Source organism: Mobula birostris, chromosome 1 (assembly GCF_030028105.1).
Source record: "Mobula birostris isolate sMobBir1 chromosome 1, sMobBir1.hap1, whole genome shotgun sequence".
Lineage (NCBI taxonomy): Eukaryota > Metazoa > Chordata > Chondrichthyes > Myliobatiformes > Myliobatidae > Mobula > Mobula birostris.
In genome coordinates this window covers 219,699,466-219,715,431 of record NC_092370.1, presented here as the reverse complement: position 1 = coordinate 219,715,431, position 15,966 = coordinate 219,699,466, and the positions used below count along the sequence as shown (strand labels likewise).

Sequence of the window (15,966 nt, the reverse complement as noted above, 5' to 3'; positions counted from 1 at the left end):
AACTCTCTTACAACAGGCAGTTAGTGGATGATGAAAACCATGTGGCACACAGAAAGCCCCAGCTAGATTATTGTTCATATCTTTCTGCAAATTGTCATGGGGGTAAACCATTTCTATTGTAGAGCAACAGATTACTTGTTTTTTTTCAGTGATAGAGAATCAGAATTTCACAGACAAAGTGGATGCTTGGAATCTTTAATAGGTGGTACAGATATCAGAGATGTCTTCTCAATAGTGCAGTATTTTTTAAAAACTTGCTTTTAAGGTGGAGGTGGGGTTTAGATGAGGGGCAAGATCTTTACACAGAGATTAGTAGGTGCCTGGAACAGTGGAAGCAGGCATATTGGTGAAGTTTAAGAGGCTTTCAGATAGACACAAAATATGGAGGGAATGAAGTTATATGATGATACACAGGAGAAGAAAATTTAGAATAAATCAGCATTAAGATCACATATCATGGGCTTACTACCCTGTCCAGTGTTGTACTGTTTTTGTTCTAAAGTGATGTGTAGTGCTTGATCTTTAATTGTGACTTTCTTATGCACATGACTTTTAATCAAAATATGGACCATCTGGTTGTTACACCAGAAGCTAGTTTAAATTGTTGCTGATTCGTGGTCTGAGCCAACAGGATACTTCACAACATTCTGTCACAGTTCATGTAAATTATAATGAGCTGTGAATGCTTGGCACAAAGGGAGTTTATGTAAGATAGAGCTTAGTGAAAATAATTTGGGATTGGTTAGTTTAAAATAAAAAGAGATTAATGTTGTTTATCCCCCAGGTTATTCAATATTTGTAGTAAGAGGAGACCTACCAGAATGTGAAGCTGATGAACTACTGAAAAGGATGGCAGTGGTGCAGCTAGAGAGACCAAAATTAATTGGAGAAGAGGCAAACCAACGAACAGAAATTGGGCACAGGTACTGTGGATCTAAAGGCTAAAATTCTATTCCCTTTTGTAAAATAGCCTCAGAAATTATTTATCTGCTCTATGTTACTTCTGGTCCTAAGGAAATATGTAATATTTTGGCAGTGATCCTAATTCTATTCGATTAGGAGTGTTGGTGGTGATTGATTTAACACTGCTTACTTCCTTCATTTATTTCCACAGAGATCAGAAATGTTCAAGAAAAGATATGTGAATGCCTTTTGTGAAAAATAAACAGTAACCTAATTACTTAAAAAGACTAATTATTGTTGGGAAGGAAATATCCTGTATTGTATTGACAGGCATGGAATATCTCTAAAGGAAATAAAGAATCAAACAGTAATGAAGGTTTATGTACATGTATTCACCAATGGCATGATCTGACCAATTTTTTTGAAAATTTCTCAAGGTTACAGAGCAATGACTGGGAACAAGTGATTGATGTGAACAAATCAATTACAAATGTTTTGGATGATGAAGACGATGAAAGTCTGCAGCGAGCATTGTCACTAAGCCGTCAACACATGGAGACGGAAGATGAAGAAGCAGATCTACGAAGAGCAATCCACCTCAGCATGCAAGGTAAAAGTTGGTGCTTTAATGAGGTACAACCAGAAGTATGACTTGACCAATTTAAAGCTACGTTCAGATCTTCTGTTCAGCTGGACAGTTTTAGTAGTTTCAGAATGGACTGCCATTGTTGTAACTGTGAAACCTTCCCATCGTTGGAAACTTTCTGTCAGTTGTTTATAAATCCACACATAAAAATGTATATTTCTCTGTATTTATTGCAAGGGACAAGCACATATAAGTAGTTCATGCTGATGCATTTCTGCAAGTAACCATAAACATACAAAGAGCATTTCTCCTAGAATTTAACGTAAGTGGTTACACTTTATACATTTCCTTTATCTTTCTTTTCTCCTTAAGCCCATCATCCCCACTGGGGCCTAGGCCGCCAACAGCAGTTCACCTGCGTCCTCTGTCTTGGACCAGTCTTTCAAGCTATTCCCACCAAAGATCGTTCCTCTCCTGGGGACGAGGTCTTCGGAGCTCCTGTAGCTCTGGATGGGGTTGCTAGCCCCATGACCAATATTTCTCCTTTCACAGCTGGGCTTGGGGCGGTCCATAGCAGAGCTTTCTTTTATCACATGACACCAAACTCTACGATCATACTGCACTGGAAATCCGCTGTTTATTACAAAATGCCACTTCTACAGGCATACACTTGTGTTGGAAAACAGCATGTGGTCAAGAATTAGACACAGCCACCCCCTTCCCCCTCACCTGGACTCAGCTATTACCTGCCAGCTTGTTCTCCCCCACCTTCTTATTCTGGCTTCTTCCCCTTTCTTTTCCAGTCCTTAAGAAGAAGCTTAGCCTAAAATGTCTACTGTGTATATCACCTCCATAGATGCTACCTGAACCTGCTGAGTTCCTCCAGTATTTTCCTCAAAAATTGAAGTGAAAGGGGCTGGATCAGGTACACAAACATGAGAAATTCTGCAGGTGCTGGAAATCCAAGGCAACACACACAAGATGCTGGAGGAATTCAGCAGGCCAGGCAGCATCTCTGGAAATTAATTCGACATTTTGGAGTGAGACCCTTCTTCAGGACTGGAAAGGAAGGCAACAGAATACAAAGGTGGAGGGGAGGGGAAGGAGGACTAGTTAGAAGGTGAGAAGTGAAGCCAGGAGGCTAGGAAAGGTAAAGGGCTGGAGAAGAAGGAATCTGATAGGAGAGGAGAGTGGACCACAGGAGAATGGAAATGAGGAGGAGACTGGGAGGAAGTGATAGGCAGGTGAGAAGAGGTAAGGGGCCAGAGTGGGGTATAGAAGAAGGGAGGACAAGGGAAAATTTTCTTTACCAGAAAGAGGAATCGATATTCATGCCATCAGGTTGGAAGCTACCCAGACAGAATATTAGGTGTTGCTCCTTCACCCTCATCATGGAACAAGAGGAGACCATGGACCAACGTGTTGGTACAGGAAAGGGAATGCGAATTAAAATGTTTGGCGACTGGCAAGATTCCCTTTGGATTATGAGGTGGAGGTGCTCAACGAAGCAATCCCCCAATTTACAGCATGTCTCACCAGTGTAGAGGAGGCTGCATCAGAAGCTCAGAACACAATACAGATGGCCGCAGTAGGTTCACAGGGGAAATGTTGCCCCACCTGGAAGGACTGTTTGGGGCCCTGAATGGAGGAGAGGAAGGAAGTGATTGGGAAGGTATAGCTGTAGCATTTTTTCTGCTTGCAAGGATAAGTGCTGGGAAGGATGAATGGACAAATGGACAAGAGGACCTCTGCAGAAAGTGGAGAGAGGAGGGGAGATAAATATATATTTGGTGGTAGGAACCCTTTGGAGATGGTGGAGTTCTCCAGAGTTGCTGAGGTCAGTGATGGTGTCAGAGACGGTTTTCGGATGGTCCAGAGTGGGGTCCTCTTCCAGGAGTAGGTCTGTGGAGGTGTCTGAGAGTTGCCACCTGGCATAAGTATGGTAGAGGACAATCCACCAGACGTCTGATGGTAAAGTCAGAATTAGTCTGGAGAGAGTGGAGGGCCGTGCGTTCTAAGGGAATCAGATTCGAGGAGGAGGGAGGAGTGCTGAAGTCGAGCCGGTTGATCTCTTGTCAGCAATTTGAGATGAAAAGATCCGGAGCAGACAGTACCAGAGTGGGGTGTCCAAGAAGAGGAGGAGGGTTGGAGATAGGTGAAGGGGTCACCAGTGCATGGTGCAGAGCCTTTTGCATCAGTTCGGAGTAACTGACTTGCAAAATTAGTACGGACATCCTAATAGGAGAATGCACTGGATTATTAAAATTCCAGATATCTTAGAAAAAGCGCAATTATACATCTGTCTGTTCATGGTGATACTTCAGTTACTCTTGCACTCCAAACATAAGCCAATCAAGCCTATCAGCCTTGGAAGTGAAAACATTTAATTATTGTTCAATGGCAATACCATGGGAGCCATCTTTTGCAGGAGGACATTACAGAATGTTCAGGGGTGGGTGGAGGATCTGGAGATAATGGTTGCTTGTGAAACTCTGCAAAACCTTTTCAAACTTCCATCCCATAAAATAATTCCTCCATCTTTTTAAGTCTGTCGTCTGAGTCACAATGCAGTGGTTAAAATCCTACTCCAGAGACCTAAACACGTAATCCAGACTGGCATTTTTGTGCTAAGTTGTATTTGATGCAGTAAGCCGGTTTGGTGCAATAATGAGCGGTTTAAGGTGGCGCTACTGAAGGTGAGTGACAGCTTACTGGTGGTTTTCAAATCAAGGAATTCGACCAGATATTCTAATAATAACGGTTTTTATATGGAAAATTGTAGTAAACGATCACTGCAAACAACGAAGAGCCGAGCGAAGACAAGGCTGATCTGATGGTTGAGGCATACGGGTACAAAACGGAATCACAGTGAGGTCAAGGCGTGTTCGAGAAGAGAAGTGGAGAAGTTGGAACTTCGGAGACAAAGTTGGAGTGAGCGGAGTAGAGAAAGGTTGAAGCAGAGCTATTGACCGGGAGCAAGGTTTGATCCACCTAAGTGCTGTGCTGATTTGGAAAGGTCATTTACGGGGCAGAGCATATCGCTGTGGCGGGGCTCAGGTACAAGTGTGGGGGGGGGGGCGCGACCCAGTGCCTGGACAATTTAAATACTGGGCTAGATAGACTGTAAAGGCAGGGTGTCAAGACCGGACACAAGGGTCGAGTCAGTTCTGCACAGTGACGTTTTACTCCACTCTTCTCAGCGCTGAGGCTGTGAGACTGCTCTGGCTGCTACGTGCTTCATGTCTGTGAGCTTCACGGTAATTTGCCCCGCTACGACCGAGGCTATGGGCCGACTCCAGCTGTTCTGAGGTCTGGGTCTATGGGTTTATTTTGGTTCAGAATGCTGTTGCTTGCTTTTATTGTTTGCATGATTTGTGTTTTTTCCCCTCTTTCTCTGTGCTTTGGGTGTTGGCCTTTTTTTTAAATTGGGTTATTTTGGGTTTCTTGTTTCGTGGCTGCCTGTAAGCAGATGAATCTCAAGGTTGTATAATTTATACATACTTTGATAATAAATGTACTTTGAATCCTTTGAAAAATAAGCCCAAAATGGCAGCAGTGTTCACTTGGTATTACCATAATTGTTATCTAAAACAGATGATTTTTGCTTGTGAGAGTTGCCATGTGCAAATTTACTGAATCATTTCCTATAATACTGTTGACTATGCTCAAAAGAACTTTTCAAGATTCAAGATTGTTTTTTGTATTCTTCAGTACACGAGTGTAAAGGAGAACAAAATTATTGTTACCCGGCATTCAGTGCAGCATCAAAAAAAAACAATAAGCACAAAACACAGTAAATATTAATATAAAAGCAATCCTATAAAATGCAATATACAAGTAACTTGCTGAAGGTAGCCGTATATACATAAGATCAATTTTTATAAATAGACAGATTATGTTTATAAAGTGACGCTAAAGTACCTTGGGATAAGCTGAAATTGAGAAAGATTCAAGAAAAATGCAGTTGTACCTTTCTTTTACTTCAGGTATATGAAAGGAAAACCATCAACTCCTTTTGCACCATCCATATTTTCCCATATCACCTCTCTGTTTCAATTGATCCTGGACCTACTCGAGCCTGCAGGTTCTGTTTTTTTTTTGTCTGTGGCATCATGCTTGTACAGGTTTTTGATTGTTGGTTGTAATTTCTTTGAAAGGAATGAAAAATATGATGAATCACCATAAGCCCTTTTTTTTCAATTTTTAATGAGAATAAATTTAGATTGCTGATATTCTACAGTTGATACTTGAATAGGTAGAAAATTAAAATAGCTTTTGTCCTCTGAAACAGAAATGTACAAAAGAAGGTGATAGACTTCACGTCCCTGCGTGGCTGGAAACAGAGCAAAGCCGTTCTCTATACCGTATGTACATAGAGTCTCAATAGGGAGCAGTTTCATTACTGAAGTTCTAGAACTGATTCACAAATAAAACATGACAACCATGTTTTTATGTTTGTAGTTTACAAAAAAAAACTGCATATACTGTTTTAAAAAATGTAGAATAAAGTGTTCACATTGTTGAAAAATTATGTTTATATAAGGAGATTTTTTTCTGGGTACTCAGTGAAACCAACCCCTTTAAACTAATTGTGCACATGAAAATGATTGCCTTAGGAACAAATCTATTCCTCTGTAATAGAGTTATATATCTAGCTAATTGCTGGTTGGTAACAAAGGAGTGAAATTGCTTTTCTGAAATGCTTCTATAATTAACAATCCATATAACAAAATTAAATTGTCAAAGGGTGCCACACCATAGATTGACAATTTGTTGGGATTAGAATTGTAGAAAAATGCACTACAAAAATCCAGCCACTGACCATACTTAGGCCTCTTGAAAATGTTCACATTTTCCTTATGATTTACAAATATGCAGTTCCCTTTTAAATCCTACTGAGTTGCAGTTATTTAGGGCTTCAGTGAGGACCTAGAGTATTTCTTACAGCAGGTGCTTCCTATCTAAGGTGAGATATACTGTACCCGTTTACCGGAGTAATTCCTAGAGTGATGAGGAGAGTTTAAGCAGACTGGGTATATTCTCTCTAGAATTCAAAAGAATGGGAGCTGAATTTGTTGAAATATTCATGATTTGTATAGGAATTGTCTTGATGTAAGAAACCAATATCTACATTCCAAAATCCAAAGGTGGCTGGCCTTGATGGCCCTCCCTCGAAGTGCTCTGATTGACTGTAAAGCTGGGCTGGAGGCTCTTCTCAACTGAAAAGTAATATTTGGAATTAATTTAAAATATTTAATTTGCTTGTATTCAACTTGTAACTAATTAAAACAAAACGTAATTTTCACTAAAAACACCTCAAAAAAGCAAAAGTAATTATAACATAAAAGTAATGCCGTAAAAAGTAATGATTGCAATTTCCCCCTCCAGTTTTTGACCTACTCATCACCTATCTCTTTTGAATCTCTGCCATATTGTTGAGCGCCTAGTAAAGTCTCTCGCCCTAACTAAAAGACAATGGCAGCAATTTTTTCATCTATTCCCCGAAGTAAATTACAAAATCATCTTCATTTTAATTTTTAAGATTTTTGATCCTTAAATTTGACCAGTCTTGTAAGCTGCCTTTTTATAAGAATTAACATTTCAATTGAAAGATGCAACTTATGCAGTTAAACACACACTATTGTGTCAAGGAGGCAGAGGAGCACTTGAAGGACTGCTTTGAGTTGGTGGATTAGACAATATTCAGGGACTCGTCTTCAGTTCTGAATTAATACGCCACAATTGTCACCAATTTCATCAAGACCTGTGTAGATGTGTGTGTGCCTTCGAGAACAGACTGGACATTCCCAAACCAAAAGCCGTGGATGAACAAGGAGATTTGTTGTCTGCTAAGTACATTCAAGACCAATGATCCAGAACCATACAAGAAGGCTAGGTACGACTGACAGAAGGCTATTTTAAAAGTGATAAAACAATTCCGAATGAAGTTGGAGACAAAATGGATGCACATCAGCTCTGGCCGGGTTTGCAGGGCGTTACATCGTACAAGGTGAAACCTAACATCATGAATGGCTGTGATGTTTCACCCCCAGATGAGCTAAATGTCTTTTATGCACACTTTGAAAGGGAGAATAAAACTACCCCTGTGCAAATCCCTGCAGCATCTGGTGAAGCTGTAATCTCTGTCACAGAAGCTGATATCAGAGCATCTTTCAAGAGGGTGAACCTTTGTAAGGGCATTAGGCCCTGATGGTCTACCTGGTATGGCTCTGAAAACCTGTGCCAACCAACCGGCTGGACATCTTCAGTCTCTCACTGCTGCAGTCGGAGGTTCCCACCTGCTTCAAAAGGGCAACAGTCATACCAATACCCAAGAAGAGCAGGGTGAGCTGCATCAACAACTATCGCCCAATGGTACTCACATCTACTGTGATGAAGTGCTTTGAGAGGTTAGTCATGGCCAGAATTAACTTCTGCCCTAATCAAGGACCTGGACCTGTTGCAAATTGCCTATTGCCACAATAGGTCTACAGCTGACGCAATCTCACTAGCTCTCCATTCAGCCTTGGATGAAATGGACAATAGTAATACCTACATCAGGCTGCTGTTTATTGATTACAGTCCATACCATCATACCTTCAGAACTAATTAATGACCTCTAAATCCTGGGCCTCTATATCGTCCTCTGTAATTGGATCCTTGACTTCCTCACCAGGAGACCACAGTCTCTGCAGATCAGAAATAACATCTACTCTTCACTGACAATCAATACAGGTGCAATAAGGATGTGTCCTTAGCCCATTGCTCTGCTCTATCTCTACCCATGACTGTATGTGTAGGTACAGCTCAGTCAGTGATGAGGCAGGTACAGGAGTGAGATAGATCTGCTGGTTGAATGGTGTTGCAACAACAACAAGAGAACAGGACTTTACGCAGCCAGTAGCTCCTGTCAAAGTGATTTCAGATCTGACAAGTCTGTTACATGCTTCATAATTGCAGCTGATAGAATGGAAAAGGGGAACTCAGTTTGCTTGTTGTGTTTGACCCCAAGGGCCTCAGTAAGGTGTCGTACAAGAGATTAGCGAACAAAACGAGAGCATGCATTGAGGGTGACTGGTCAATGGATGAACATGGAGCGGGGAGGGGCATCATGTTCACGTTGGGCCTCGGTCTCTCTCAACCCACCAGATATATAATTGTAGGCTTCAGGAAAGGGAAGTCAAGGGAATACACAACAGTCTTCATTGAGGGATCAGCATGGTAAGGGTTAGCAGACTCAAGTTCCTGGGTGTCAACACCAGAGCCCATTGATGCAGTTACAATGAAAGCACGACAGTGGCTACACTTCATTGTCAGTTTGGGGAGACTTGGTATGTCACCAAAGACTCGGAGATTTCTACAGCTGTTGCATCTGTTCTGAAGGGGCCACTGCATAGGATTGGGAAAGGCTGCAGAAAGTTGCAAACTCAGCAAGTTTCCATCATGGGCACTAACCTCCCCAGCATTGAGAACATCTTCAGAAGGCAATGTCTCAAAAAGGTGGCATCCATCATTAAGGACCCACATCACCCATGACGTGCCCTCTTCTCATTGCTACCATCAGGGAGCCTGGAGACACACACTTAACGCTTTAGAAACAGTTCCTTCCCCTCCGCCATTAGATTTCTGAATGGACAATAAACCCACGTATCTCACTATTTTTTGCTCTCTTTTTGCACTAATTTAATTTAATTTTTATATCTACTGTATTTCTTATTGTAATTTGTAGTTTTTCTTTTATTATGTTCGTGGCCTAAGGTGGAAGGAGATGTTATTAACTTCAAACTTCCTGCATTTTCACTCAAAGAGTTGAACTGCACGTGCATGTAATGAGAACTGTATTAACTCATCTCCTTCTACCTTAGGCCACAAACTTATCAATCACCCGCTGTGGATCACTTCTGGAGGTCCAAGACGCGGACCTCTACAAAGAAGGGACTCGTATGCTCCACGACCACTGGACTAAGTGTGTAAATGTAGGAGGGAACTACATTGAAAAATAAATGTGCTAGGTTTTCTAAAATTGACTCCTTCTACCTTAGGCCATGAACTTATCAATCACCCCTTATATTTATCCCAGATAAATTGCTACTTATTGCATTGCTTGATATGTGAACCATTTATTTCTTAATTGCAGTTGATTACCCCTCAGAACTAAGTCATAAAAATATTTTTGGATGTCCTGAAGTTAGGAGAACCAATATGTAATTACAAGATTTCCTTGTCCAGCAGGTTTGATAAGATTATTAACAAATTTGTAAGAGCGCATTGAATTGGTGATTAGCGAAAATGAGACAGGGCAGGATGGGAAAGTGTGCCACTCATGGAATTGTTCCAGAGCTCCCTATTTTCATCATCATGTTGGTGATTCAGATAAAAGACTGAATAATTATAGGTGTGACTGATTTGGAGGTACATTTTATTGTGTGGAAAGGAACAGAAAGTTAGTTGAAGTATTATTGAAAGAATCTGGCCCAGTTAAAGAACTGGAAAAAGATAAAGGCAGATAGAGTTAAGTATGGGCAAGATATGCAGTTACAGTATCCACTTCAACGAAGAATAAAGTACACAGACTTGATTTGTATTTCTTTGAAGTGTAAAAATTGAGTAGAAATCCTATTATGGTATTTAAAATAATTAATAATTTTGATAGTTACAGAAAGCTTTTATTCCTCTTGATGAATAATGCTGAATAGAAAAGATAGAGCTGACATTTTAAACAAGGAGAGGAATTCTGAATTAACAACAAAAACACCTTCCATTTATTTTGCGTCCCAAGGTGCTTTGCAAGAACAAGTTTTAAGGAAAAGATGAGGAGAAATTTTGGGGATGAAATTTTAGAACCAAGGGCTTTGGAACTTTGAGTCCAACAAAAGGTGCGAATGTTTGTCTTAAATATTTTTCTTGTGATCACAAGACCCTGGTGGACATTGGTAATACAAATACCGTAGGTCTGGTTCATTGGCGAGAATGGCGGCCAGGGAGCTGTGTAGCCTCAGATGCTGCATGTACCAGGCACTCACGCCACGGTGTTGCCTGTTATAGCCACCAAGGGGAGGAGTTGTGAGAGCGAACAGAGGCAATGGAATTCATGCCCAAGGACCAGGCCCTCCTCTCGCAGCGTCACCAGTTACTGTCACCTGCTGGAGTAGACGCTGGTGGCAGTGTAGGAGTGTGCAGAGGCATGACAAGCATTCAGGAATCTTTGCCCGAGGACCAGGACCTCGTGCCTTGGTGATAACTGTTACAGCTACCCATGGAGAAGGTGCTGGAGGTGTTGTGGAAGTGAATAGAGGTGCGTTAGGCATGCTGGAATCCATGCTGAGTTGTAGGCTCTCTAGTGTTCGCTCCCTGAAAGACAAGCCGGACTGTTCTCAGCTGCAGGAGATGAGGAAATGCTGCATTCTTGTTCTTGCAGGAACATAGCTCCAGGGCAACATCCCATGTACCATCAATTTTCCAGCCATGCCACTCAGGGACTTGTGCTGATATTATTTTGTGACTGTATGTACTGTTTTGCACCTTGGCCCTGGGGGAATGTTCTTTAATTTAGCTGCATGCATGTGTGCTCTTGAATGACAATTAAGTTTGAACTTGACTTGATAGTGAATAAATTAAATATGGGCACAAATAAGAGGTCAGAATGGGAGATGAACAGATATCAAGGAAGATTGGAGGTTAAGTCGATCACAGAGATAGGGAAGAGCAAAACTATGAAAGAATTTATAAACAAGGATGAGAATTTTAAAGTCAAAGCATTGCATGACCAATATAGGCCAGCAAATACAGGGATGATGAATGATTGGAATTTGGTGGGAGTTAGCAGAAGTACAAAAGGTTGTGTTTGGGGTGGATCATTGGAAATTATGAAGATTCAGATTGATGAATTCCAGAAATATAGTGATTTGAAGAAATAGAAATCAAATTAAATGGATTGGGGGGAGGGGGAAATATATGTACCTAGGGTTAATTTTTATTTTACAGTTGTCACCTTTAATCTGCAGTCTTCATTTATTACTGAAGTTTTATCTCATTATGGGGTTAGTGGTAGAAGGGGTGAGCAGCTTCAAGTTCCTGGCTATGAACATGATGATTTACCCTGGGCCCAACTTTTGATGCAATCACGAAGAAGCACCCCAATGGCTATACTTCATTGGGTATTTGAGGCGATTTGATATGTTACCAAAGTCTCCAGCAAATTTCTACAGATGTACTGTGAAGAGCCTTCGCACTGGTTCAAAACAAAAGAGATGGTTGTTGACTTCAGGAGGGCACGGAACGACCACTCTCCACTGAACATCAACGACTCCTCCGTGGGGATCGTTAACAGCACCAAATTTCTTGGTGTTCACCTGGCGGAGAATCTCACCTGGTCCCTCAACACCAGCTCCATAGCAAAGGCGGCCCAGCAGTGTCTCTACTTTCCGTGAAGGCTGAGAAAAGTCCATCTCCCACCCCCCATCCTCACCACATTCTACAGAGGTTGTATTGAGAGCATCCTGAGCAGCTGCATCACTGCCTGGTTCGGAAATTGCACCATCTCGGATCGCAAGACCCTGCAGCGGATAGCAAGGTCAGCTGAGAAGATCATCGGGGTCTCCCTTCCCGCCATTACAGACGTCTACACCACACGCTGCATCCGTAAAGCAAACAGCATTATGAAGGACCCCACGCGCCCCTCATACAAACTCTTCTCCCTCCTGCCATCTGGCAAAAGGCACTGAAGTATTCAGGCTCTCACAACCAGACTATGTAACAGTTTCTTCCCCCAAGTCATCAGACTCCTCAATACCCAGAGCCTGGCTTGACACCAACCTACTGCCCTCTACTGTGCCTATTGTCTTGTTTATTATTTATTGTAATGCCTGCACTGTTTTGTGCACTTTATGCAGTCCTGTGTAGGTCTATAGTCTAGTTTTGTGTTGTTTTACGTAGTTGATTGTAGTTTTTGTATTGTTTCATGTAGCACCATGGTCCTGAAAAACATTGTCTCATTTTTACTGTGTACTGTACCAGCAGTTATGGTTGAAATGGCAATAAAAAGTGACTTGATTTGATCATCACCTGGTATAGTGGTCCCAATGCACAGGATCCAAAGAAGCTGCAGGGGGTTGTAGACACAGCCAGCTCCACCATGGACACAACCCATCTCACCATTGAGAACATCTTCAAAAGTTGGTGCCTCGAGAATGCAGCATCCATTATTAAGGACCCTCTATCCAGGACATGCCTTCTCATTAAAACCACCAGGGAGGAGGTGCAAGATTTTGAATGATCCATAAGCACTACCCTCTTATTTCTCTTTTGCACAATTTATTTATGTCCTGTACTGCTGCCACAAAACAAGAAATTTCATGTCATATGTCAGTGGTAATAAATCAGATTTAGATTTATTCCATTGGAAAGGAAGGAAGGAAGAAAAAGACAAGCAGTTGCTGTAGGCGGTGGGGGGGCGCTTTGGGAAGCAAGATACGAGGATGTGCTTGTGTTTTTTTTTCTCAGATCAAGTGATAGTTTGAAATACAGTGATGGAAGAAGCAAGCAAGAACTGGACCATGTTAGCTGACGTTATTTGATTGGTTGGATATTGAATTGTTTCCTTACAAAAGAAATTGTGCAGCAGCTGGTAGTATTACTTTTGCAAAATCCTTCCCAATCCCTCTTATAGGTTGCAAATAAATCCATTTTATAAGTGGAATCCAGGGAATATTGTTAGTGACATTTCCTGATGAGTTTTTATCAGGTGTCTGGCCCTGTTGTTTGCCTGTTGTTTATCACAGAGAACAGAGGAGTTGCTATACAATTGGTTTATCATTGCCTCATGTGCTGAAATACAGTGAAATAATTTGTTTTATATGCCAGCCATACCAATATTTTTACTATATACTGTTAGTACATCAAGGTAGTTCAGGGGGAAAGCAAAAATAGAATGTAACACACTGGAGATGTTTATAAATTCATTAAGTCCGATAGCTAAAGTACAGAGAATGGGATGTGTTGACAGAAACAGACAAGCTGTTTTCAGACTGAAAAGCAAATAAGTGATCCGGTGCTGAAAGGAAGTTCAATTCATATTATGGTTTACTGTTACTGAGTATAGGAGATAAAATGTATTGAATTACGTTTGCGTTTTAAGTTACCAGGTTTAAAAAGGAAATATTGTTCTAGTCCAAGATGGATTACACAGTAGGCATCTCCTTTGTGTGTACATATGGTTTAAATGAATTACATTTTTAAAGTGTATTTATAATTTTGATTAAAAAATTCATTATTTTTGAACAATTCTGATTTTGGACTACAGTTTTGGTTTGTGAAATGTTATACGGAGCAGCCTCAATTGGATGATAATTTATTTAAAAGCTTTACTTATAGTCCAATTGCAGCTTAAAATCTGTACTTAAGCTTAAAGCATTATTGTGCAATAGGTGAGGTTTAAAAATAATGAAAATTAAGATAGTTAAAATAAATTTTCTGTGTTTTGCTAATATTGAAAGGTAAGTCATTAATTTCCCTCACTTGTTAAGAAAAGTAATAGATTAGCATTGATGTGTTCAATAAGATACTGGAATATTTGAAGGTACACTGGTGTAAAAAAGGTGGTTGCCTCCTTATGCATAATTACAGCATAAGCAGTAGCACACAGCCAAACGTGCTCCAACAGTTGTGGATTGTAAATACAGTCGGCCCTCCTTATCTGCGAGTTCCGCATGTGCAAATTCAACCTACCGCAAATTGGGAAAACCCGGAAGTTCTCTCTCCAGCACTCGTTGTTCGAGCATTGTTCGCCTCGCGTCTCGTTCGTTCGCTACTTTGTTCTGTGAAAACATGGCTCCTAAAAAGCAATTACGTGGTCAAAGCAATTCCTCAAAGGCTAAGAGTAAAGTGCTCTCTCTCGCCGAGAAATTAGAAATATTAGATCTTTTGAAAAATGGCATGTCGCATTCCGAAGTGGGCCGTAAGGTCGGTAAGAATGAATCGAGCATTCGTACAATAAAACAGAAAGAAGCTGAAACTCGTGGAAGTGTTAATGCTAGGGATGGCTGGCTGGCTATGTAAAGCACTACAGCCTCAAGAACTTAAAGATCACGGGAGAATCGGGATCAGCTGATGTCGAGGCGGCATCAGCGTCCCCAGAAGAGCTACGATGGTTGCGTCTGTACTGAACATGTACAGACTTTTTTTCTTGTCATTATTCCCTAAACAATACAGTATAACAACTATTTACATAGCATTTACCTTGTATTAGGTATTATAAATCAACAGAACAGAAACACTGAGGGCGGTGGGTCCTGTGCTGCCCTGGGTCCTAAAGTCCACCCGCACTGAGACAGGTTAAATAAGGGATTTGAGCATCCGCATTTTTTGGTATCTGCGGGGGGTCTCAGAACCAATCCCTCGCGGATAAGGAGGGCCAACTGTATGTTTTAATTAAGTGTAAAGGGTACTGTATTTTTTTATTGTTTATTGAGATATAAGCAGGAACAGGCCCTTTCATCCCTTTGAGCCACCCGCCCAGCAACCCACCTATTTAACCCTAACCTAATCACGGGACTGAAAATTGCAAATCCAGCACTATTGGATTATCAAACAAAAATGTGTACATGTTGAGTACTTTAAGGTCTTGTTAATAAATATGTAATTACTTGGCCATTTCATGCTTTGCTATTGAAAAGGAACAGTTTCACAGTGTCACTTTGCTGCAAAGCATTTAAAGTTTTGGCAATAGTTGTGAATGATATTAACATTTTAATCAAACAATAGGAAACAAAAGGAAACCATCAAAGGTAATGATGCAAATCTCCTATAACACTAATCCTCGTGTTCAGCAAACCTAAAATGTAAGTAACAACTTGATTTACTAATATTCAAGATAATAAAATTTTATCACAGTGCAGTCAACGCTAGACGCTTCAGTGACACCTACTGACACTACATAACAATGTTTGTGGATCATAATCATCTGGATTTTAGAGCACTTTAAGTGAAAATTCTACATTTTCAAATATTACGTGATCTCAATTCCAAAGAAGTGGATATTTTTGAAGAGAATAAGCAAAAGCTCAGTAACTAGACAAAGGATACTTAAAACAAAAAAATGCCAAAAATATTCCACTTGTGTGAAAAGGAAAACAGAGTTCATATTTTAGATCAAAGACTCTTCCTCAGAACTAGGAAAGAAAGAAAAAAAGTGTGGTTTTAAATTGGAGAGAGATTACAGAAGGATGGATACACAAAGGGAATCTCCCTGGTAAATTGAGTAATGGGTTGTACAGATATACAAACTGGGCTGATTAATGGAAAGAAGTCAGAGATTGAATATGAAAGCTATGAAAAGAGGGAAGTTTAAAAAGTGAGACCACACAGGAACAAGAATTGCAAAGTGCTGAGCATTGGGGTGCATGCCTTATAGGTTGAGTGAACTCGGCCTTTTCTCCTTGGAGCGAATGAGGATGAGGGGTGACCTGATAGAGGTGTAC

General features: G+C 40.8%; 1 protein-coding gene across 1 annotated transcript in view; it reads left to right on the top strand.

The window, feature by feature from the left end:
* The window catches only part of wdr89 (WD repeat domain 89), a 195,736-nt gene that overhangs the window by 55,652 nt on the left and 124,118 nt on the right, over window positions 1-15,966 (top strand). Inside the window, exons 7-8 of the mRNA XM_072271596.1 lie at window positions 785-923; window positions 1,341-1,513. Of these exons, the coding sequence (XP_072127697.1) occupies window positions 785-923; window positions 1,341-1,513 (312 nt within the window). The remainder of the gene's footprint in view (window positions 1-784; window positions 924-1,340; window positions 1,514-15,966) is intronic.